Raw genomic sequence first — 27,175 nt, forward strand, 5'->3', positions numbered from 1 at the left:
GCTTTGCGTGAATGACGCGTGCTTTTGTGAATTTACGCGTGCGTAAGTTGGAACTTTATTGACTCGCGCAGTAACAAAAACCGAATAATTCCCGCCTATTAAGAGCTGATCATAGTATACATTGAAATTTGAAAAATATGTGACTTGCTGAAAATGATGAAGAATTTGATATCATTATAAACTTCGTTGAAATCAAGCATAGTGTAAAACAGGTTGGTTTCTGAGGTTTACTTCTATTTCAACATGTATGTTGTATCTGTGTATAAAAAAAATGAAACAGATACATTTTTCATGGTCAGGTAAGATGAACAAGTCTCTCATTTAGCAGTCTATAATACCGAATTTATTAATTTGTTTTAAACAATTCATTGATGCTAGCACTGGTAGTATCCATTACTGCCTGTAGACAGGATGTCTGGAAAGGTGACCTCAACGCTGGCCTGCGGGTGGTCTTCCTGTGCTTTTGAATGGGACAGCAGTAACCTTGGCCAATTTTTAGACCAAGATTTTTCAGATTTTTTTTCTAAGTTTGTGAGAGCATAACAAAACTTTCCGTCGATGGATTTTTATTTCCGTCTGTAAATATTTTTTAAATTAAAGTCATAATGTACGATCTTTTTTCAGAATTTACCTTTATTTTTTTCAAAACCGATTTTTTTGGAATATTTGTAATACTTACACATGTTCTAACTTAAATCTATGAGCAAACTGTCAAATATTATTCGTCCTATTTGTAGTAAAACGGGACGATTTTCTGTTGGTCCGACATAAAGTCATAATTTTTAGATTATGACTTTATGTTGGCCACGATCAAACCGTAGTCTCGTACAAAACTGGCCGCGTAGGAGACTAACTCTGAGTCCGCACTCGCTGTCCTAATCCAAATAGTGCGAGATGTTTTGAGTGATAGAGGTGAAGTTTATGATGGGTTTTTTTTTGCAAATTCCCAATGTTTTTCGCGTCCAAATGTATTGTGAACTTTCATAATGATTGCATATTATCATTTTAGAAGAAAAAAAGAAAAATCTAAAAATTTAAAAAGATCGTACATTAAGGCTTTAAGTTTTTCATAACGTACTTAAAAAGTCAGAGACCCCTGTTGTATAATAAATTTAATAGCTACGTAAGTTGTGAGTAACCTTGATGAAAATCATCAAAAAAGTGCCTATTCTTTTTGTGTGTGTACGGTCCATCACCTGTCACTTGGTAGTCTTGTAACATGTCTAATGGCGCTGCCCATGGCCACTCGATGAATTGTTTAATTCGAATTAATCAATTCGATATTATAGACTGTTTAGGATATCAAAAATAGCAAAAATTCAAACATTGGGTGTCTAATTTGCAACAAAATAGAGACTAAATTAGAGATCCATCACTCCCAAACTACACATTATGTATACCATATTTTACTGACAGTGACATTTTTATAATATTTACTAATGTGGTAATGAGCTACAATTATGAATACATGTACAGTAAGTTAAACACAGGATTTTAACTTCATGTTAACTAAGAGAGACAAATCTTAATTCTTTATGCCACAACATTAAGGCATTCCACCATTTTCAATTTCAATACAGGACACAATCTGATTTTTTTTAATCTCAAAGACAGTTCGACATAACTTTTCAGTTTCTTTATATATTGCCAATATTTCTGAACAGAAAAATGGTTTAAGGGCATTCCAATTTATCAACCATTTTTAAGTGACTTCAGAAAATTTGATAGTTTACTTGTCCTCAATGGATCTGATCTCTGAACGTATCTCAACTTGACACAGACCCATCATTTAAACCCACAAAGCTTTGTCAAATCTAAAAGTAGTGGCACAATCATCAACCCCTACAATACGCATATCCTCTAGGCGGTTCCCTACGCAACCAACTTCTGAAACTTTTATATCCGTCTTGTGATACCCACCTCCACACAACACATACACAATTTCATCAATACGAAACACTTCCTTGCGGAAAGTGACGGGAATAGCATCTTGGCTCTGTGTTTGATCGGTATTACTTGTACAACGCATCATGTTGTTGCGATCAACAACTAGTATCACCTCTTGGATGATAAAGCCAGTACGGGCATCACTGTAGATTCGGTAGCATTTGCGATCTTGGACAGCCAAACCCAAGGTAAAGGGCCTGGATTGGGAGGCGCTTGCTGTAAGAACACACCATGTATTTAAGGTGGGATTGTACATCATCATACGATTAACATTATTGTAATTATTATTACCATCATGTATTGCCTCACCATACACAAGAATCTTACCATTGTGAGCAACAGCAGAATTTAGATATACCTTACGTAATGCACAAGGCATGGGTGCAATTTCACGCCATCTGTTTTCATCAATGAGGAACACCTCACACTCTTTGATGCCAACTCCTCCGCACATCCCACCAATGGCATATATGTGATTTCTACCCAGAGGTACTAAACAACACCTTTCTCGTCTATTCGTCATGGCGGTAAGGGTTTTCCACTTCTTGGTTACCTTGTCCAATAAAAGAAATTGAGGGTAGATCAAATGCCTTGGATTTTGCCGTGTACCACGTGCTACGTACAGTTGTGCATCCGCGACTACACAATTATCAGAGGTGTTGGAGAAGTCCTTTGTTGGTAGCATTGGAAGTTTGGTTAAATCGTTCCACCCACCTTCGGCAAAGTAACAACTGCCATGTAATGGATGCACTTTAATAATTGCCTGTAACAGTTAAACAAAAACGAGAGAGACAGCAGCTTTACTTTATTTTAACAATAAACATAAAATTGTATATGGGACTTAGCATATTCGTTCCATTAACTGCCCATGCCCCTTTAAGCACCCACCCAGTGACATATTACTCCACATGATCCTTTATTTTTTACCATTAATATGTGCATCCAACTACACATGTATCATACCATCTACACATAAAATACATATCTTGGGCCATTTTTTACATGCAATATTTAATATGTAAACATTATAAAAAATAATTAGCACCCACCCAAAATGACTTTGCTAAGCACCTTGGGTGGTTAATGGAACAAATACGGTACTTGATTTCTGTTGATTATTTGAGATATTGTCAGCATGTAATGCAACTGGAGCTCAACTTGTATACTAACCTCAATGTATATGATGTATGTATATGGTCATTTTCACGGTAAAGGGTGTAACTTTGGATTTTTAACATTTTAATCCGCAGCGTTCTAATAAAGCCACAGAATTCCATGATTTTTGGCCACATAAGTCATCTAGTTAGCAGCTACCTTGGGTAGCATAATCAGCTTTGGGAGTTACTGCGTTCAGTTTTAGCAGGCTTAAATGTACTTAATATTGCCATTTTGAAAAACTATAAAAACAGTAACATTTTGTAAAACCCTGTGTTTTCTTCAGTTAGTTCATGGATAATTTTTCTTATCCTGAAAGTACAGTCATATGTTCAGTAAACACTGCCACATTAGATTTAATTGTGAACAGCCCTGTATTTTTGAGAACCGGACTTGATATTTGTCGTTTCGGAGGCTTCATTTTCCGTTAACAATTGTTAACAAACTTTGTGGGTGTAGCTTTGGTTCATAATTCTTGGTTATTTCTTCACTTCTTCTTGATTCATAACAGTTAATATCTTATGGGTAACAAAAATGAGTCAATTTGCAAGCTTTTAAAATTTTTATAAAATCTTGACTTCAAAGAGCCGTTTTTCCGTTAACTTTTTTGAAGCCTCCGAAACAAACTGTTCAGCAAGCTTGTGCAAATATAAATAAAAGAGCTCATCCTATCTATTTATCAAAATGTAGCAAAGTAGATCCTCAAGTCACATGTTTTTAAATCATGGAGATATATATCACCGTTTGAAAATGGGACCCAATACAAACTTTCTGTTAACAATTGAAGCCTCCGAAACAAATGAAGCCTCCGAAACAACAATAAGATTAATTATCATCTATGCATATCTAAATTGGTGTGTTTCATACCGATATCTGCATTGTAATTATTACTTGATATGTGCAGAATGTCATAAATTTAAAAAAATTTGACATTATGGTTAATGTTTGAAAAATATACTGATACCCAAAAAAGCCTGTTTCGGAGGCTTCACATGCAAAAAACACCATACTTAACAAATGGGTGAAAAAATTAACATGTGATAAATCTACAATATCTGCCGCATAGTATCATTGATTCAATACACACAAGAAAATAACAGCTTAGATGATCCCAACACTGTTGTTTTCAAAAAAACTACTTCTGCAATGTTTAACAATTGTTAACATGAAGCCTCCGAAACAAAAAAAAATGACTTGCTGTGATAATTTAATTTTTGTCACAACTGAAATTCAATACTTAGAAGCAAAGCATGAAAATTGGTAATTGTGATATTTTTACCTATTTTTTTATGTCAACTTGTAGTAGTTAGCCAAATATTTTACTTTTATGATCACCTGTGTTGTTAACTGAAGCCTCCGAAACACAAATCGCTTGAATTGCCAATTCTAAAAAATAACTCCAATTTCTGTGAAACTTGGCTGGGAGGTTCCTTTCATCAAGTAGTATTTGTACATGAAGTTAGACATTCAAATTATTTTAGGAACCCAAATAAAACTTAAAAAATATGTTTAAGGTTTGGAAACTTCCATTGTTAATGACACTTGATGTTGAAAATTTTCAAAACTGCAATTACAAACATAGCAAAACATGGTATAAAATTTAACTTATATCTGTTGACTTTGGAATGGGATTTCACATGTATTCCAGCTTTCATATCATAATTTTCTGAGGTTATGTAAAATACATTTTTCTTCGATTTTAACCAAAATGTTATGGAAATGTCAAATTTTTATTAGAAATCAAAAGGTTTAAGCCTTGAAACATTATTTTACTGGAATTTAAGTTGCTTCTATGCATGATTTCAGTAAACAGAAACATATTTAAGTGGTTTGAAATTTTGACCCTAAAATCAAAAGTTACACCCTTTACTGTGAAAATGACCATATTCCATTACTGCATCCACTATTTTACTGCTAATAATTAATACAAATACTAGTATGCATTTTAATGCACATCAAAAAACACGTCAGAAACACTTTCAAGGCAAAAGTCTGACCAAGTTTCAAGGCAAAAGTCTGCCAATTAAAAGTACCATGAACATCATGGTTTATGCATTGATTTTTGAGCAATATTGGCAAAAATTTGAGCCTTTTGAGATTTCAGATTATCAGAAAGAAAATAACTTTGAAAGTAACCAAATGATAGAAAAAAGAAGAAAAAAAGTAATAATTAAAACTATTGCCAAAATTTTAAATGCCCGTTTTCATATATGTTAGGCTTTTTTATAACAGCCCTAAACATTCCAAGTTATTTTCACATGGCAATTACCCCTCCCTAACAATGGTAGAGTCCTCCAGTTTGTTGATCCAGGTCATCAGGTTAGATAAACAGATACGTAATAGCGACCTGATAATTGGTTGAAATTGTACACATGATATGTTATTGATATTTTCAATCATATGAGACCACTGCAGAAAATATTCAAGCGTAGGAAAGGATACAGTGTCATTAAAATTGTTGTTTAAAAAAAAAAGGCGCAGTGATTTATAGTGCGCTACGCACAGGCACAATGCCTAGACGTTGATCCACAAGCCTCAGCACACTTTACAGGTTGCCAAGAGTTGCACGGTGGCTGAGTGATCATGTTATGGGTATGTATAATTACCAGATGCTCAGGCGTAATACAAGTTAGAAGATGCGTTAGTAAAACAGGAATATTGCACAATAAGTCCTTATAAAAATTAAAAATATATGTATTTTTGAGAAGCTGAATAGAAAAGGTAAAATCTGAATGTGGGGCTAAAAATATACGAGAGAGCTAAGTGTGTTAAATCAGGGGAAGTTTTTGGTGTCCCTATACATGCTCTGTGTTGCTGTGTGAGTGGGCAGTATGTGGCTGTTAGGCAATCAATGAAGAATGTCTGCATAGTTTTCGTAATGCCCAAGAATAAGGGAACAGGACATGGTATACCGCGGTAGTATAAATATCATGGTTGTGATGTGCCCTGAGTAATTTAATTTGATAATTTATCTTTGTTTAATGTTTACAATTAAAATCTATTTCATGAGAGAGATGACATTTTGGGGAATCCCCTCTCATGCATCAAGTTGATCAAAAACAAATTGAATCATATCTAATTTTGGATTGTTGGGAATCCCCTGTTCTCTAGAATGTTCATTGTATTGCACCAGTGGGAAAATCCCTGTAATTTGAAAGGCTAATGTTTATAATTATTCTTGGGAATTTTCAGATTACATCATATGTTGTGAAAGTAGTAATTGCCTATTAATATATTAATGTAATGGGATTTTTAGTGTGTTTGGTATATAAGAGAATGTAAACACAATCCTTCACAGTTTACAATGTTGTGGGCTAGTTAGTATGTTTACAGTCCATATGCCTGCAAAGAAAGGAAATTGCAAACTAGACATATCTTATGTATCCAGTAATATCGGAGAAGATCTAGTACATTAACTAGCCCATAACAACACTGTAAACTGATGTAATAATCCTTCATATAAGAAGTACCTGGATAAGATAGGTCGTACATAGTTCAGATTCGGAAGAAAATGATGTGTCGACATTTTAATACTCTTAGATAAGTCCACGTGTTTTCAGTGCTACTGCCCTCTCCTTTGGAGAATATGCCATTCTAAAAGTAGACAGTAGAGTGGGAGTTGTGTGTAGCTATTCAACAGAGAAGGAGCTAAGACCATCACTGTGAAGTGAATTGGTAATTAAAGCTGATAGTTAACTATGTAGAAGTTAACAGGTTTCAATATGGCATGATTCTTTAGGCAGGAGAAGTACACTGAGAACTCGTCTTATTAAACATTAAGGCTCGGGCCAGGATGATTTGCACATCGATCCTGAATGCCCATCGTTAATAAAAGAGAGGTATCTCGACAGTAGTAACAAAAAGAATGTCTTAACGTCTTTCAATCAAGTCACGTTTGTCTCTTCAGAATCAAGATAACCGAACCCAGATGGATTGTAGGCCCATTCGCGTATCTCTTAAAATAATGAACGTACTTCCATTTCCTACAGGATAAGTGGACAACTACGAATCCCTACAGACTGGTGCCCAATTTGAGGGCTTATTTTGATTGTGGAGCAGAAGTGTGTATAAAAGTGAGGAATGGAGCAGAAGAAAAAACCAACACGCAGGGGTGAGTGAATGTATGAAATAATGACAATTAGCAATGAGTATTAGTGGCAACAATTTTTTTTCAAAGTGGCATATAAAATATTTCATTTGCAGTTTGGTTGAAGTTGATAGCGTAATGATTATTCCATGATTTTGAAGGTCATTAATAATGCTCAATGTTTTAATTCCGTGTCCTTGGCCACTACCGTACCAAGGTCAGTTTATTTGGACAAAATTACAATATAGAACCTCTCGGAACAATGTTGTTTATTGTCGAGTAGATACTCAAGTTCTTTTTACAGTGGTGGATCATACCCATTGTGCATATATATTAGGGTTTTTAGGTGGCAGATGTCAACTAGTCTCATATACTTGTAGTGAAATTCCACTAACAATTCCTGCTGTTTCTAGGCACCAATTGTGTCTCACATATACTACGTCCATAGGTATACGCTCCATACCCGGGTTCGAGCCGCCAGAAATTCCAGTTGGTTTGGGTGACGTGGCTCACTCCATCCCAGCCGTTCGTTCATATCCACGAGGCTCCGTTGGATCGAACCAGCCATCTTCCACCACTGACTAAAAACATGTCTATGCTTTCAGAAATGTCAGTGCAAGAAAAGTGGAAATATTTGGACTATGTGTTTTAAACGTTAGTGGACTTTCAAACAGCTACAAAATAAGTGACTAAAATCTTATGCCACCTTTTCTCCAAACATTTTTATATCTTGTGAAAATGAATTGTCGTTTGGCGCGATCATTCCTACTAACACACAATTCCTTTAACTTCACTCAAGGTATATAGCTCTCAGCGGTTATAAGTGTTTTTAAGGAAAATCTCTTTTAGTACTGTGAATCAAATGTTACACATACTCTGGAATCTCATGAGTCACTGTGTTTAGTTATTTGTGATATGCGACAATACTGTTTCCACAAAGGTGGTAAAGTTAGAAATTTTTATTATATTTCATTAATAAGAAATGATAATGATGTTTAAGCGATAGACACTTCCACATTATGTATATCGCCTGATTCAGGTGTGGTAGCCTTTTTATATTATAATTAGTTAATTTGACATCTATTGACATCACATTACAATCTATGCGCGTTCAAAAATTGTACACGCTCGGCATCTAACAGGTTTTACTGTAGCGGTTAATTAAATTTTGAGGTGAAAAATTTTATTCCCTTACAAAACAAATTGTACACGCTCGCATCATTTGTTTTGCCTAGTAGCGGTTAATTAAGTGACATAGAGATTGTTCATTAATATGTAGATTTCGTCCTCGCTCATGGTCCAAAAGACAGTCCCATCTTTACATTGTAGCGGTTGATTTCATTCATGCTTCTGATTAATCACATGTGATAAATGTCAATAGATGTCTAATTTTGTCTTCTATTGTAACCAAGTATAGCTCGCGGCGTTTTAATTTTTTGCCATTCTCAATACTAATACCGCGATACCGTATGGTTTGAAAAGACCCAACACGGCAACGCCAACGTGGGTGCCATCAGCTGTTTTTGATTCTTACTATATTATATGATTTGGTCATTTGGTTTCTTATTATAACCAATATTATTGGTATGTTCTTCATACATGCTATGCGTGTAGAGTATTTGCACCCAGTTTAAATGATAATTGACAGTTATTGTTGTCTAGTACTTTATATGTGAATAGGCATTCGCCGTTTCAGGCATATCCTTTATACATCTTTCTTAACTATGGCGAACAATTGGCAATTTCATTTTCAATTGCCAGATAGGTTTCAAGGAACTCCTGGCGAAGTTATCGATCCGTGGTTTGATCGTTTAGAACATGCATTGAGAGCTGTAAATCAAGATATAACCGATCAAGAATTGGCAGATCGTATGTGTGCAGTAATCCCCCATAGATTATCGGGTGCAGCTTATCGAGTTTATACAAGTTTATCTCAAGACACACACGACGATTATGAATCTCTTAGAACGGAATTGTCCAGAGTGTTCAATAATGATGCTTTCCTATCAGCTTTTAGGGAGTCATTGACAGCGCGATCTAGGGCCCCGAACGAAAACATTGAGGTCTATGTTGCAGAGTTACGTAATTTAACTAGACAAAGTTTTCCAACTTTTACAGAGGCTCAACTACGCGCTGAAGTATTACGCCGCTTAATTGCGGGCTTAGATCCTATTACAAGGGGTCGCGTACACGAATTAGGCGCAGATACTATCCGAAGGGTAGTCGATGTCGTGCGGAATATAGAAAAGGCTCACATTGATTACCAACGCGCCGGTTATCTTTTGCCATACGGCCCATATTTGCCTTCAGCACAGAGCTTAGCTACGCCGTCGGCTCAAGTGGCGAAAATTGATAGTATAACACCCCCTTCAATTTCAAAATCTAACCCAATCATGCAAGATATATTACAAGAGTTAAAGAAACTTAATGTGAATTCAACAAAAAGTCAGGCTGATACAGTCGACGCCTCGTATTCTGCACAGCGCAAACCACGACAACGCCCAGGTTTGTGCTATCAGTGCAGAAGACGGGGCCACCTGGCGGAGATTGTCCCCAATTTTAAAACATTGTGGGGATTAATTAATATTCCAGCATACAATTTGATACAAAACTAGGCATTATGTGGAAGGAATGAGGAACAGCCAAAGTAATCATAGTCATAAAAAGGCTGTGTGTCCCCTCCCTCATGAGATAAGAGCAGAAGTGTGTCCCTCTTGTTTGTCAGTCACCTCATGTGGTTTCATTTATAACTAAGTATTACTTTGTTGTGCAGTATATTCCTTTTAACATCTGCCTTTTTTGCGTGACCAGTTTGTTAGCGTGGCATATTCAGTTTAATTCTGACACCATCTTATGGGTGCTTTTTCTTCTTCTTTGTCATGTTCCTCCAAGTTTCAAAACTCTACTCATAACTATTTGTCATATCGCTTACCTAACTACATTGTCTTTGTTGTTCGCATCTTTTGTGTCATATAGGCCTACACAGTCACTGTTCCTTTAATCATAATCGGCCACCAATATGTGCGATTTTTAATTGTTGTAATACGCATAATTCATTCTTTCCAATCGAATTACAAATTGCTAAACAAGACACATTGTTATTACAAGTGTGCACGTTTTAATGTATACCACATGTCACTGGATAAAACACCAGTACATGTTGCCCCCCCCCATTCTTCTTTAATAAAACAATTTGCTGTGACATTTCCAAATGTTCATCCAACATTTTGTTTTACAAATTGTTACGAAATGTACCATACATCAGTAGAGCACATAAATAATGAAAGGTTCTTATCAATGCTCTGTATAATGCTGTTAACAATGCAGCTAATATTCTAATACTTACTGTCTAGTGTATAGACAGACAAATTTTTGTGTTTTCTCGACACTATTATGTCTTTCCAAATATAGACATCAAAAAAAATTGTCTGATTAAAGTCTCAGGATGTTTTATGTTTACATACATAGTAAACGTTATTGTATCATCCACATGTTTGTTATATATCTTTTTCAAGAGTGCGTGTATGCACACCGAATTGAATAAGCGTATGTCATTTTTATATAGGCTCTTTCAAGTGTCAGATAATATTTGGGAATTCAAGACTGATACAAATGAGAACATGTTTAAGAGGTAACTAATCTGTTTCCTACAAAAGGAATTTCTTGCATACTGATTAATATACAAAAATGTTGAGTACTAAGTACATCATTGTATTAAACCATATTAAACAATGTCTCTAAATCACGGGTTCCTCCATTAGTGACCCACATTTTAGTTTCAGTTCTCTATAGTCATCAGGTTTCCCACAAAATCTTTTGGCATTAGTGTTAAAAGGTCTTTGGAAATGGTTAGATCTATCAATTTCAAATGTCAATTTCTCGTTATTCTGACATTTGTCAGTAGAATGCTAACATAGCATCTTTGTTCCCAAATTTCACCCACGCAAACAGCAAATATTCAATTTAAGAACTTTTAACCAATCACAGCTCTCTCTTTTACCTTGGAGAAAAACTCCCAGGTACTTTTAGCAACGTCACAAGTTGTGACACAATATCCAGGGCTCATTTTTACTCACTAATGGAATTGTACATGTGACCCTTGTGGTCAGCAAAAATACTTTACCCAGGCCTGTCACCATCCTCACCTGGCATGTTTTAACTTTTCCATTACAAAAAGTTTAATGGTGTAATCCATCAAAACGACAGTCTGAGATCCGGTCTGATGTGTTCTAAATATTAACTTAAATCACCATAACCTGATTATAACTTGGTCATTTCTGATCTTTAACCTTTACTGTTGGCAAATTTTAGTTCCCAATATGTGTACAATTCCCAGATGTTGTTTACTGCCAAAAATGGCTTTGATTGATATAGTTCTTGAATTGTATAGAGTTACATTAAACATCAATACATGTTTTAACATGGATTGGTTATAATCTGAATCAGTACTATAACATACTTATTCTTTGTAACCATATATATAGTTAAACAAAGTACATTAAGTTGTAGTAAGTTAAGTTTTTTTTCTCTCATTATTGCCACAACAGAATATTGTCGAGTGCCACACTCTATATTCAAATATACTCATTGCTAGAGTCATTCATTCCATACGTTCACTCCAAGCACAATGTCAATAACAATGTGCACCCTAAATGTATATGTATGTTGGTACTTATCATTTCTCTTTCCTCACCGAGTCTACAGGACAACATGAAAGTCATCATGCCTACCTTCTACGTCAGTTTACAAAGGGAAAACTGTGTACAACACCCAGAACATTAAACAAACTATTTTTAATTGTTGGGTGTATATGTATCCTTGGCTGTTGGTGCCCTTGCTCACAACTTGTTTTGGTGGCATCTTGAACTCTTCGGTCACAAACATTTATTGCCTTATAAGGACAGAAATTGCCTTAATAGTCAACTGTGATCCGCGATGCATTTCTACAATATCAATACAAGCAAAGCTGTGTACGTAAAATGTTTCTTCTTGTTGCAACTTACAGGACTCATGAAAGAGGTCACTGCAGTCAGTCAAACATTATAGGAATTGAAATTTCTTCAGTTGGTTTCACGCAAGGACACCGTGTTTATTTATAGTGCTGCAACAGTTCAGCGAACTTTCATAATGTAAACATTGGTTGATAACATTCCTTCGCGTACCCTACACTGGAATTGACCTTTGCAGTCGCGTGCCAGCCACACGTCAGAGATTCTTCAGTAGCAGTCAACCACCATGCAGAAATTGAACTATTTGTTTTTCGCATAGTCATATTGTGTTTTCTTTCAGGTGACACACTCAGTGAGAAGTTGAATCTAATTATGTAAAGACAACTGCCAGGTACACCAAATTAATTGATTTTCTTTCCTCTTTTAAATTGGAGGACCAATTTCCTCAGGCCGTGAAGTGATGTAATAATCCTTCATATAAGAAGTACCTGGATAAGATAGGTCGTACATAGTTCAGATTCGAGAAGAAAATGATGTGTCGACATTTTAATACTCTTAGATAAGTCCACGTGTTTTCAGTGCTACTGCCCTCTCCTTTGGAGAATATGCCATTCTAAAAGTAGACAGTAGAGTGGGAGTTGTGTGTAGCTATTCAACAGAGAAGGAGCTAAGACCATCACTGTGAAGTGAATTGGTAATTAAAGCTGATAGTTAACTATGTAGAAGTTAACAGGTTTCAATATGGCATGATTCTTTAGGCAGGAGAAGTACACTGAGAACTCGTCTTATTAAACATTAAGGCTCGGGCCAGGATGATTTGCACATCGATCCTGAATGCCCATCGTTAATAAAAGAGAGGTATCTCGACAGTAGTAACAAAAAGAATGTCTTAACGTCTTTCAATCAAGTCACGTTTGTCTCTTCAGAATCAAGATAACCGAACCCAGATGGATTGTAGGCCCATTCGCGTATCTCTTAAAATAATGAACGTACTTCCATTTCCTACAGGATAAGTGGACAACTACGAATCCCTACACTGTGATCAAAATCATGTACATTTTATATACTAAGCACCAATAAAATATCCCATTCTATTATTATAATAGCCAATTACTACTTTCATAACATATGATGTAACCTGGGATTTCCCCAGATTAATTATATACATTGACCTTTCAAATTACAACACTTCCCGTGGGTATTCCCAATATGATAAAGTTACTCCATAGGCCCGCATGCTTATAGGCTTTTTAGCCTGGCTTGAGCATTTTGTTTGAGCCTGGTCCCATCAGGACCCAAGTGTATCTCCACACGGAGCGACCGTTTAAACAAACAAACAACTGTACAATTCTTGGGGATTCCCCATCCATAAATAGTCCTGGCTTTGTTTACTGTGATCATGACAAGGGGATTCCCAACTCTCATGACATAGGTTTAAATTGTAAACAAAGATAAATAATCAAATTAAATTACTCAGGCACATCACATTATCAATGAGCCATTCTTCAATATTACTAGACTACCCCATAGTCCACTTGCCCATTGTGCATACTCTGGATATTGTATTTTAAAAGCTTAAAACTCTGATTTAATTAATGTGTGCACATTCTGCACGATTGATAGATTTTCACATCTGATCTTTTCAGTCACCCTATATACTCCCCCTGTTTGTTAGCTTCCCAAGTGGACTACTGACTTTGGATTGTGGTTTACATGCTTTAAAAACGGCTGTCTATGAGCTTCTATGGATGAGATTGTCGGAAATCTGGCCTACTAAAATTGGCCATGATGTAATGCATCTTTAAATGGATCTGGCTTGTGATTGGTCGCCCAGATCTCGTTATGGTTTAAATCCTCCGGGTACCTGTCATTACCATTAATAACTACATGGTACACAAGTATGCGGCCTTTGTGTTGTGTATTGCATGAACGCGTCAGTAAGTGCATGAGCGCATCTTGTATTTGCTTGTGGTTAAATTTGATTGATAAACAAGTATGATTGACAGTGTGAGTGTTAGGGACTTTGCCCGTTCAAAATCCTGTTTAAAATTGAAAGTCCATAGTCGATATTACAGGTATATCCACCTACTGTCAGTTCCTTAAATACTTACTGTAACCGTTGATCTGGTTTCAAATAAGGTAGGATGTGATACGCTCAGTGGAGGGTCGTCATACTTCTTGGAATCAAGTAGTTGCATCACTCTCACAACCAACTGCTGACATTCTGGGATGGTATTTAACTCTGGTGACTGTAGGAAGGTCACAGTCAGGTGGCCTGATGGAACTGCTCCAAGGCGGATGCTTTGAAACAGTAGTGGTGCAAACTCTTTCCGAACTTCCCAGTCATGCTTTAACCATGTGACTATGATGTTAAACACCTTAAAAAAAACAGTCAATCAATTTCTTGATCAAACAATCAATCAATAAATCATTTTAAAAATACTCAATGCCAAATCCACAATGTTTTATCCAGGTAAGGGATGGGTGAATTGCATGGAATTCAAGTGATTTTTTCGTTTTCACTAGGGGTACAAATCGTCGGTCGCAACACATAGTGACGTATAGCCATTTTCCAAATTTTCCGTTTCACATAGTGGCGTATAAGTTTAGAGCTAGCCAATATCCTATAATAGTTATTCTTTGTTAACTATTAAAGATACAGTTTAATAGCTTGAACCTTAAACTTTAATTTTAAACGGAATCGGGCCACTGAGAGATAACAATGGAGGAGTATCGACTCCGTTACTAGTAGCTACTAGTAGCATATCCTTCAAAAACGTTTTGCTCGGAGACGTATTTTGTCCTTCACGTACGCCACTATGTGTTGCGACCGACGAAATGGGAGGAATACTGTAAAAGTAGAAATTTTCGCGAGGTTCTTATTTTCGCGAATTTCGCGAGTGGACATAAAATCGCGAAAATAAAAACTGGCGAAAATAACCTTTTGCATTAGGTTTCTATTGTATCAATATCAAAACCGGGAAATTAAATTCTCGAGCTATTTCCAAAATCGTCAAAATCGCGAAAATATCTTCTCGCGAAAATATTGACTTTTACAGTAAACATTAAAGGGAGAGCCATATAACACAATTATACAGAGTGATAATATTAAAGCGATACTAAACATTTACGTAGCTTTTCCTACAAGCACAGTGATTGGCCGCTTGCAATTACGTGCAAGTTTACATAAACCTAATCACATCAAATTGGGTTGAAAGCAAAATGGTTCCTGAACAGCAAGTGTCGCCTGCTTTGGCAATTACCTTGGAGATGCAATTTCAATTCAAATTTCCTTACAAGTTGACCTCAAATAAGTAATATTTGACCTTGGTATGTGATCCTGAACACCAACATTACATGACCATATTGCAGCTATGATTCAAGTTTGGGTGGAATTGGATTTGATCTGTTCATTGACATGTGAGGCCTTTTATTAATTTCCAGTCTATAATTTGTTGGTGTGGTACAAGTAAGTACACTCCTTCTAAACCAACATGTCCTCCCACCCTATATCTTACCTTTTTCTCATCCATAACATTAAAGTCTTTGTGATTCAATGTCTCCACAATCAATTCACTGGTCATGCATTGGAGAAACTCTTCTGATCCATTAAAATTCTGAGCCAGGTACTGCTTACATTTGGTCTTCAACTTGCCAAGCCCAAACACGTCGCTTTCAGACATCATTTGTAGCACATGATTGATGGTACATTGATGGAAATTTTGCAGCAACGCCTCTTCACACCTGACAACAACTAAATTGTACTGCAGATAGTGAGCCATTTTTAAGACATCCATAACAGTAGTGGTTTCATTGGAAGGAACAACAAGTTTGCCTGAATATGAGAAGTCAAGCAAGATTTTGAAAGCTTCGGGTTTACCAGCGATGGTAGCTTCCGATGCATGGCTTTCTTGAAATCCTGATGTAAACATGGTGTGGAAGAAGTCACTGTTTGAGGCAAGAACTGCTTTATGAGCTTCAAATGATGTGTCTCCAACTTTTATGGTGATGTCACAGAAGGTTCTGTTTTGTTGAAGCCTGTGAAGACCTGTGCATACTTGCCAGGTATGTTTCAGCTCAGTAATAGTACTGTTGTTATTCCCTGGTGGTCTGGGTCTACACGGTCTTGGTCTCAATCCAGGGTCTTCCTCCATAGCAATGTTCTGCATCTTGTCATCTGAAGTTATAAATAATAATAAATAACTTGCAAGTCAAGTCTGGTACAATTGTATGTATGTATATTAGGCCCTGTTTTTCCATGCCAATATGTGGGGGAAAAAAGGGACCAATATGCATGACAATCAGGCTACCATATCCTATCACTGTACCAAGTTTGATATAATATTGGATGGCTGAGCATTATACCATAACATATCGGATGAGTCATAAAAATATCGGACGAGCCAACGGCGAGTTCGATATTTGTATGACGAATCCGATATGTTATGGTGTCATGCGAAATAAGCCATCCAATATTATCATTATTAGGTTTTCTCAACTCCTAATAACTCTGAAAACATAATAATGAAGTTAATCGGTTATTGCGTTGGAGCTGCAGAGTGGATTAATGAATTTGCTTCCGCCCGGACAGCCAAATAAAGAAAGAAACAAACAAAGAAACAACCAGACAACCATTTGGATGATAACATACATGTAAGTCCCACAATTGTGTGGGGCCAATAAGTACAGCTCTTTCATCAACAATATAGGTAATAGCCATATAAATGAAAGTTTTGACAATAATGAAATTTTCCAAAATATTTAAAATAATGAATAATGAAATCATAATGACCTCAAATTTCACTGAAAAAATGTGACGGGAAACTAATCATTTCATTAGCCTTACTACAGACCATGTATCAACATTCAAAGTCCCTGTGGATTGTATGCTGTGAATTCTCGCATATTCATGAGGGTCGATTGGGCTTTTATTTCAACCAAAAACTTCGCAAAAATCTTGGTTCAGCCATGCTTAGTGCCACTTAGATTACTGCTGCACTTCTTGGTTTCATGGATTGCCAAAATACCATCAACAAAAACTGCAAATTTTCCAAAATAAAATGATTTGGTACATCATGCAGTTGGGTCCCTGGATCCTCAAAACATGTCCAGGCAGTTAAGGCTCAACCACATGTTTAACATCTTCCACTCTCTTGGTCCGTCTATCATATTTTAGGGCTCATATTGAAATACCCTACCACGTTTTCACACAGAAAGAAGGCAGGATTCCCCTCGCTAAGCGTTCCCAGGATTTTAACAAAAGAAGGCTAGCACAGGAAAGTAGCAGGATGGCGCACACCTTCCTGTGTAAGGGAATTTCAATATGAGCCGTTAACCAATTACCACAATTTCTGATATCCATTCACATGCAACCAGATCTAGCTCTTTCAACTTCCACATATATGCCAAAAAGTCTTTCTTTTACCAGGCTACCTTGGATTGGAACAATTTGTCATCTCACATTATTCTATTTCTGATAAATGTACTTTTAAGTCTACCATGAAGAAGCACCTTGCTAGAAATGCCAGGTTGATCCATGAGTCTGCTTACAATTACATTGTTTAACTTTTGGTCCCTCTTGTTTTTTGTTGTTTTGATCTTTTCCTTGTTCTGGGCACCTGTTTGTTTTGTTTGTGGGACCCATTAGAATTAAGTTTGTACTGTTAGCTAGACTTTTATGGGTCATCCTGACATCGCGACATTTAGGTGTCTGATTACAATGTTTGTTGTTTCCTTGCTTGATTTATCTTGTAATGTTTTGTATTTTGTGATGTTAGTCGATTTGTCAAACAAACATGAAATGAAATGAAATGGCTGTGTCTAACAATCACGCCAGCATTGCATACCTTCGCGTATATGCGATTTTAATTTAGGCATAGAGCGTTGCGTGCCTTCACGATTACGTGAAAGACCGTAAAAAAATGTGGTAAGTTGCGTAGCAATTTTGCCTGTCGCATGTCATGGAACAATTGGCCCTCATTATCGGGTGATGGTATGAGTTCCAACAGGTAGAGTGTGTATGCTAGTATTCGTTTATGGGTATTCGCCATATTCACTGATTTTTGCAAATTACAAATTTTGCCAACAGTACCTGTGACTTCCCAAACGGTCAGTACTCACCAACACTGGCATGGAATGATACTTAAACTGGGCCTATCACAAAATTCATATATGCATCGAAAAAGTTCCACACATTTGAAATCCTCTAGCATCGCTTCAAACATTCCACCATTTTAATGTTGCAAATCCGCGATGCATTTTGACCTAGCCTAGCCCGAGTCCCCCGGCCCCAATCTCGAAACAATAAACATGGCACAACCAGATGACCGTGTGTAAGCAATTGAAGGACTGGTGGATTAAACCTAGACTCAGCCCTAGCTTATAGGGCGCTACATGTGTAATACATATGATACGAATATACATTCAAATTATGGTAGTAGTGCTGATGAAGAGACTGCCATTTGTGCCGGCAGAATTAATGTAATCTGTCATTCTGCCTTGAAACAAAATACAAAAACTCCATCCACTATCATCGAATGACTTGATGCATTGAAACTAATATTTATTGTAAAAAGCAAATAAATAGTATCTCAACTAACCTCGGTTATGCTGATATTTAAAAAGAAATTAATTTTGATGGTTAATTTTGAGTGGATTTTAGAGAAAGTTGTTGCAGTACGCAGGTACCATCCAGCGCCATCTTCATTTATGTCTTAGAAAATGTTTGATAAAAATGTCAATAATTTTCATTTCTCTTTAAATAAACAACCTGAAAATGGTACATTCTTAAGTTAGAATATTTTAAAAACAATAAAAAAGTGGATCGAGTTTGAGGACATTTATCCACATCTTAAATTTTTTGCTTTTGATTTTTCTAAGAATTCATCAACCGGGCGTGTGACTGAGTGCGCATGTGTAGCACGTGGATTTCAATAAATAAACAACTCGGACCAGTTTAAGCTCAAACAGCTCCGTAAGTGGGTCGACAACTGGTCTACGGCGACATTTTCGACATAGGCAATTAATTTAGTCAAGGCATGGACTTTTCGCTGCTCTTAAAAATCACTCAAAAATCATCTTTTTAAATATTTCTTTGGACAAAAGCTGATCATGATGCGTAGTATAAGTTCAGGAATCACAGATAACATACATGTACATCAGTGCCACAGGTTTCTGAAGTGAGTATTTTACTATATATTATTAAATGCAAACTTGCCAACATTTTTCATACTGGGCACCATATTGGAACCTGCTACAACTTGAGAACAAGTCCTCAAATGTTCGAAATTTGTACTTTACTACAACTGTGCATGCATGGTCATTTATAGACCGAATAATCAGTCGCAATACAACATTCTGTATAGCGACAGAAGTGGTTACCAGGGGTGCAAATTGTGATTTCTTCCTCAGGAGCAAGGTTTTTAGGCTCAAGATTTCCTCAATCATACCATGCGTAAAATTGCTTTATTCTGAACTTCATTAATTCAAAAGATGAGAATGTTAACATAGCGTGTATTTTTAGAGCATATATGTTAAGTGTTCGAGCTTGGCTTTACGAGGACAATGTGCGCGAGTAGCCCGCAAAAATTTGCTATTTTACACTAGTTTGGGGTAATTTTGGTGGGACAGAGGCTCCTTTGCCCTTTTATTTTCCTTTACCCCCCCCCCCCCCATTTCCTCTTTCATTTTTGTCAGAGGGAGCACAACTTGTTCAATGCTATATGATTCTTCTTTTTAAATTTCCTCAATACTTTCCAGTTTGTCCTCTTCCCAGTGGCATTAGTATTGATACACTGAATTCCTTCATGACTTTTGTTCCCATAAATCCTCATTGCTGCCTCTCTATAAATTTCCTCAGATATGTGCCCTGTTTCCACCTGCCTTCATCCAACTTCTTTCTTTTTTCCTGTTAAATTGCATTGAATAACTCCTTTGGTGATGAATTGTAAATTTCCTCATATCCCATTTCGATATTCTATTAACACCAACACCTTCCTCTTTTTTGCTCTTATTTCTTGAACAATAATAATAATAATAATACACAGATTTAGAGAGCGCTTTTTAAATGAAGAAACAAAGCGCTATGGAAAAGGAAAAATGCAAGAGGGAGGAAACATTAGGTGAAAAGGTGAGCCAATAAGGCCAATGGAACTCGATTATTAGTTTCCGATTGGATGTTTGAAAAAAAGGACGAGGTCACTATTTCATTATTCATTATTCGGTCTCTTTTCATTATCCATTATGTCAACAAAATCAGTGATTTTATGAACAGCTTTCTCCAGACTAAGGTACCCCAAAAGTACCAAAGTATATATTGTTGATGAAAGACCATCTCAAAACTGTTATTAATGCTTAGGGAGTGATCGTTATTTACGACAGGGGGGGAATGGGCGTTTTGAGGGGGGAATCCGAATTTTTTTTTGGGTCTTGAGGGGGAACGCGAAATTTTCGTTGAACCAAGAGGGGGAATGTTAAGTTTTAAATGGAGAAATTCGGGAAAACAAGGGGGGAATCCGAAAATTTTGAGCGGACGCGAGGGGGGGAACGCGAAATTTTTTTGTCGATATTTTTTCCAAAACGCCCATTACCCCCCCTGCCGTAAATAACGATCGGTCCCTTAGATCATCTTTACAGGCATTTTGCAACAGATTGAGAAAAGATTTGAATTTGTTTTCATAAAAATGAAAAGAAATTAGCAATTGTTGTAATCACTAGAAACATGATGAGGTAATCCTTAAATTTCCATTATTTACTACATCCTCTACCCCTACAACTAAGAAAAAGTGCTGATTATGGGCGCACACCACTAAATAATCTTCCCATTGAAACACGTGTAAAAACACCGGTTTTCTTTGCTCATTTTGAGGCCTTTTGGGCTCGTTTTAAAATATTTTATGATGACCAGTCGATTGCAAATCGATGAAAGTTTAACATATGTTTCAATGTATGGGGGTTCTTCCATCTCGTTTTCCCGCTAGGAGGCCGCGAACAGCGCCCTCACTGTTTTGACATGCTCTCAAGACTGCAAACCCGATTCTGCCATTTTTAATTCGCGGACCTATTTTCTCAATAATTATAAAATGCGACTTTTTGACGACTCAAATTTATGTATAGGCTTTACACTTTTATTTAAGCTATAATTCGCCACTCTTTCTGATTAATAAGTCTACAGACCAGCCCAAAATACCTCAAAAAGTTTCTGTTTTTTACCGGAACTCATTAGGGTTACACAAATGGCGCATTGATTTAGTGGTGTGCCCCTTCAAGAAATAATGATGTTCATAAAATCGATTTTTTTATATTTTCTTGAAATATAAAATTTTTGAGTAAAACACTCAAGGTTTGAGTGCTCTGTGACATCCACATCAAGAGAAATGTCCTATCAAAGATACATGGTGCATTCCAAAAATGTGCACATTCTCAACATTTTGACCATTTGTGCTTATTTCCCTAGATTTGCATTAAATACCAATTCTCAACATATAGTTTTAGACCGTTTATCTGCTAAAAACCGCTTTAAAATGAAAAGAAATTAGGTTTCATAATGGCAAAGGTCTATATATTAATGATTTTACAACAATCACCCCCCCCCCTATAAAATAATTAAGATTTGAGAGGTTTAAAGACTTGTGCCGATTTGTCACCTTAAGACAATTTTGCTTCAAATCTGAGAAATATTAGTTTTCTCACAATTTATGACAGTTTCTTTAACTTTGAAGGCCTCTGAGAGAATAAACTTAGCGCGACTTGCATCTAAAACGCATTAAATATATTCACTAACATAAAAATATCTATATAAATCAAAAACCGCAATTTAATCGAAAGCCAACTTCAATTTTGGCTGAATCTCTCAAGAGCACGATTTTACGCCTAGGCCCTTCGAAGGGCGCACACCACTAAATAATCTTCCCATTGAAACACGTGTAAAAACACCGGTTTTCTTTGCTCATTTTGAGGCCTTTTGGGCTCGTTTTAAAATATTTTATGATGACCAGTCGATTGCAAATCGATGAAAGTTTAACATATGTTTCAATGTATGGGGTTCTTCCATCTCGTTTCCCCCGCTAGGAGGCCGCGAACAGCGCCCTCACTGTTTTTGACATGCTCTCAAGACTGCAAACCCGATTCTGCCATTTTTTAATTCGCGGACCTATTTTCTAAATAATTATAAAAATGCGACTTTTTGACGACTCAAATTTATGTATAGGCTTTACACTTTTATTTAAGCTATAATTCGCCACTCTTTCTGATTAATAAGTCTACAGACCAGCCCAAAATACCTCAAAAAGTTTCTGTTTTTTACCGGAACTCATTAGGGTTACACAAATGGCGCATTGATTTAGTGGTGTGCTCCATTCAAGAAATAATGATGTTCATAAAATCGATTTTTTTAATATTTTTCTTGAAATATAAAATTTTTGAGTAAAACACTCAAGGTTTGAGTGCTCTGTGACATCCACATCAAGAGAAATGTCCTATCAAAGATACATGGTGCATTCCAAAAATGTGCACATTCTCAACATTTTGACCATTTGTGCTTATTTCCCTAGATTTGCATTAAATACCAATTCTCAACATATAGTTTTAGACCGTTTATCTGCTAAAAACCGCTTTAAAATGAAAAGAAATTAGGTTTCATAATGGCAAAGGTCTATATATTAATGATTTTACAACAATCACCCCCCTATAAAATAATTAAGATTTGAGAGGTTTAAAGACTTGTGCCGATTTGTCACCTTAAGACAATTTTGCTTCAAATCTGAGAAATATTAGTTTTCTCACAATTTTTGACAGTTTCTTTAACTTTGAAGGCCTCTGAGAGAATAAACTTAGCGCGACTTGCATCTAAAACGCATTAAATATATTCACTAACATAAAAATATCTATATAAATCAAAAACCGCAATTTAATCGAAAGCCAACTTCAATTTTGGCTGAATCTCTCAAGAGCACGATTTTACGCCTAGGCCCTTCGAAGGGCGCACACCACTAAATAATCTTCCCATTGAAACACGTGTAAAAACACCGGTTTTCTTTGCTCATTTTGAGGCCTTTTGGGCTCGTTTTAAAATATTTTATGATGACCAGTCGATTGCAAATCGATGAAAGTTTAACATATGTTTCAATGTATGGGGGTTCTTCCATCTCGTTTTCCCGCTAGGAGGCCGCGAACAGCGCCCTCACTGTTTTTGACATGCTCTCAAGACTGCAAACCCGATTCTGCCATTTTTTAATTCGCGGACCTATTTTCTCAATAATTATAAAAATGCGACTTTTTTGACGACTCAAATTTATGTATAGGCTTTTACACTTTTATTTAAGCTATAATTCGCCACTCTTTCTGATTAATAAGTCTACAGACCAGCCCAAAATACCTCAAAAAGTTTCTGTTTTTTACCGGAACTCATTAGGGTTACACAAATGGCGCATTGATTTAGTGGTGTGCCCCTTCAAGAAATAATGATGTTCATAAAATCGATTTTTTTTATATTTTCTTGAAATATAAAATTTTTTGAGTAAAACACTCAAGGTTTGAGTGCTCTGTGACATCCACATCAAGAGAAATGTCCTATCAAAGATACATGGTGCATTCCAAAAATGTGCACATTCTCAACATTTTGACCATTTGTGCTTATTTCCCTAGATTTGCATTAAATACCAATTCTCAACATATAGTTTTAGACCGTTTATCTGCTAAAAACCGCTTTAAAATGAAAAGAAATTAGGTTTCATAATGGCAAAGGTCTATATATTAATGATTTTACAACAATCACCCCCTATAAAATAATTAAGATTTGAGAGGTTTAAAGACTTGTGCCGATTTGTCACCTTAAGACAATTTTGCTTCAAATCTGAGAAATATTAGGTTTCTCACATTTTTGACAGTTTCTTTAACTTTGAAGGCCTCTGAGAGAATAAACTTAGCGCGACTTTCATCTAAAACGCATTAAATATATTCACTAACATAAAAAATATCTATATAAATCAAAAACCGCAATTTAATCGAAAGCCAACTTCAATTTTGGCTGAATCTCTCAAGAGCACGATATTACGCCTAGGCCCTTGAAGGGCGCACACCACTAAATAATCTTCCCATTGAAACACGTGTAAAAACACCGGTTTTCTTTGCTCATTTTGAGGCCTTTTGGGCTCGTTTTAAAATATTTTATGATGACCAGTCGATTGCAAATCGATGAAAGTTTAACATATGTTTCAATGTATGGGGGTTCTTCCATCTCGTTTTCCCGCTAGGATGCCGCGAACAGCGCCCTCACTGTTTTTGACATGCTCTCAAGACTGCAAACCCGATTCTGCCATTTTTTAATTAGCGGACCTATTTTCTCAATAATTATAAAAATGCGACTTTTTTGACGACTCAAATTTATGTATAGGCTTTACACTTTTATTTAAGCTATAATTCGCCACTCTTTCTGATTAATAAGTCTACAGACCAGCCCAAAATACCTCAAAAAGTTTCTGTTTTTTACCGGAACTCATTAGGGTTACACAAATGGCGCATTGATTTAGTGGTGTGCCCCCTTATGATCAGCAACGGATGTCAGACATTTTGAGAGTTTCAATTTTGATTATTTCCATTTCAATGTTCAGATAATTGACTTTTTTATGAAAATAATGACAGTTTTGGTCAAATTGAAAAAGTGATGCGGGAGGTCAATAGGAAACTAACAATCGAGTTCCATTAGCCTAATGTGAATTCCTCTAAATTTTGCACAACCAGTGTCCTCTCTTCCATTCAGTAGCTTCACTGCCTCACAGCCCTCCCCTATTATCTTGTACCTCACTCCTCTAATTTCCTCTTTCCCCCCTTTCTCTCCTCTTTTCGTCTCTCTCCCTCCTTTGTCCTCTCTTTCTTTTTTCTTCCCATGGCATTATTTCCTCAATTTTGACTCTCATTTCCTAGGAGCGGTGCTCCCCGCTCCCACACAATTTGCATCCCTGGTGGTTACAATACTATTTCCATGGTGGTATTTCACCGTATTTATGTCACTTTTTGTTGAATTTGTCTCACCTGCATTTATATGAACCACTCCAAATTGTTGCTTGTATATAATACGAGGTTTGGGTACAATCGACATCAATGCATTCCTTAAAAAAACAATTTGTAGTTACGTTTTCAGCGCAGTTTCTCTCGTCGCATGCTCGCGTATTTACTTTTAAACTGGCATATGGAGCATGCGCGGCTAAGGCCATATAAAATTAATATTTTGGTTCTCGTCCAGAGGATTTTCATGAATTGATGAGGGAGGGAGGTGTTTTTTTTTTTTTTTTTTTTTTTCAATGTAAAATCAGCATTGTCAGTAGTTTTCGGTCTTTTCCAACAGTGCTTGAGGAAGCGATGAGGCACTTTTTTTTTTTTTTTTTCAAATGTGAGATTCTGAGGATAAACCCCTAGAGTACCACAAAAAGACTTGGAAGTGATCCTTGTTCTCTAATAAACTTATTTATATGTATGAAAAATTCATAAATCATTCCAAAGTCTAAAATAATTGAAAAATCTAAAAAAAAAAAAAAAATCTGACAAATCCCAGAAATTGAGAAGGGAGGGTACGAGAACCAAAACATTAATTCTATACGGCCTAAGCTGAATTTATACTCCATCCCCGATCAGTACTTGACCAATGGGATGTACACGCTTTTTCCAACATAACAAAAAGTGGTCTACCTCATTGGCCCAAAAAAATCGCTATCGCTTAGCGATGTAGTATAAATTTAGTTTTAGCCTAATAAGTCTTCCGGCCCCGATTTTGAAGCTAGTAAACAGTGGAACGAAATGGCCATTTCTCATTCGATGACCGTGCGTAGCAGTTGAAGACTAATGGGATGAACCCTAAATGCGGGGGTTGGCCATATTTATTTCCGTTGTCCATGCAAACAAGATTCGCGATGAGCAGGAAATTTCGAAGGTGAGAGCGAAAGAAATTGGATTTTTTGTGCACATTTCGGTGCCCATCCAGGCAGAAGCTTGAAGTATTGCGCTCGAGAGATAAGTAAGTTATTATCACGTTGCAGGGAATTATACAATTATTTAGGGGTGAAAAATATCAAGTAAAACACATTGTGGCCATTTGCAAGTTCAGGATGTAAATATCGTCATCCTCGCCGAATACAAAACATAGCGCAATAGTTTCATGTAGTACGGCACTACATGTGCCGTACTATTACGCTGACTTTCCTATTCGGGGAGGATGACAATTTCGACCTCCTTGTCTGTTTACAAACAGAGAGGTAGACAAAAGACCGTTCCGCGCTTGTCCAAACACTCAAGTATCAGCAGGATGGTCCACAATAGCATGATTCGCGTAACATGAATAGGAATTAAAAAGCTGTCTAGTCGAACCATGTGCTTCTTTTGTCCAATTTGCCATCAAGATTTCATATGGAAACAGTTCAGACCCAGAACACGATCATGTCAGAAATTAATAATTTGTTCTGGGACTGATTCCCGGGACTGATTTATTATTCGGACTAATGGTCATGTAGACTGCGGAACTCAGTCCTCAATGATAGTCAGTCACTTATCTTTTGGTCGTTATATGACTATCAATCATTTGAGGACTGAGTTCTTACCATACATCTTCCGAGGTGCAGTTTCAGACAATAGCTTGGGATTATTGGGGCAGAGGTAACGAATCCTTTCATGACCACTGAAGCAAAGTCAAGTCTGCCAAGGACACTCGGTACGAATTGAAAGACCATGTCACTCTCGACAAAAGAATGCATGCATGTTAAAGGTCATACGACACCAATTTGGTGTTTGTTATGCTCCTCGAAATATGTACCTTAAAAAAAATTAAGGTCTGTGTCTGAAGGTCATGATGGTTGAGTCGGCAGGGAAATAAAACATCACGATTCACGCCAATTGTATTTTTAATACAGTCTTTACTCTAACATGTACCATAAAACCTACCTACAGAAACTGTGCTGATTACTGTGCAGATTGGATTTTGACTGTCAAGACAAGTGAAGAACGAAAAAAGTAGTAATTTAATAAAGAAGTTGGAAGCCACAAAATTCGA

The 27,175-nt window shown here is 36.5% G+C and overlaps 1 protein-coding gene across 1 annotated transcript; it reads right to left on the reverse strand.

The window, feature by feature from the left end:
- Nucleotides 1-1,789: 1,789 nt before the first annotated feature.
- On the reverse strand, nt 1,790-27,175 carry LOC140142301 (kelch-like protein 25). The gene is made up of 4 exons (XM_072164270.1): nt 27,067-27,175; nt 15,657-16,315; nt 14,250-14,516; nt 1,790-2,710 (listed from the first exon to the last, which is right to left on the reverse strand). The coding sequence occupies exons 2-4, from the start codon at nt 16,305-16,307 to the stop codon at nt 1,790-1,792; spliced, it is 1,839 nt and encodes a 612-aa protein (XP_072020371.1). The 5' UTR covers nt 16,308-16,315; nt 27,067-27,175.

Source organism: Amphiura filiformis, chromosome 20 (assembly GCF_039555335.1).
Source record: "Amphiura filiformis chromosome 20, Afil_fr2py, whole genome shotgun sequence".
NCBI classification, from domain to species: Eukaryota; Metazoa; Echinodermata; class Ophiuroidea; order Amphilepidida; family Amphiuridae; genus Amphiura; species Amphiura filiformis.

Bases quoted from the DNA above. Each gene is read 5' to 3' on its own strand.
- LOC140142301 (XM_072164270.1), bottom strand. From the start codon at position 16,307: ATGCAGAACATTGCTATGGAGGAAGACCCTGGATTGAGACCAAGACCG. The intron at 14,517-15,656 runs GTAAGATATAGG...GTTTTTTTTAAG, and splicing joins ATGTTATGGATGAGAAAAAG to GTGTTTAACATCATAGTCAC. The intron at 2,711-14,249 runs GTAAGTATTTAA...TAACTGTTACAG, and splicing joins AAACCAGATCAACGGTTACA to GCAATTATTAAAGTGCATCC.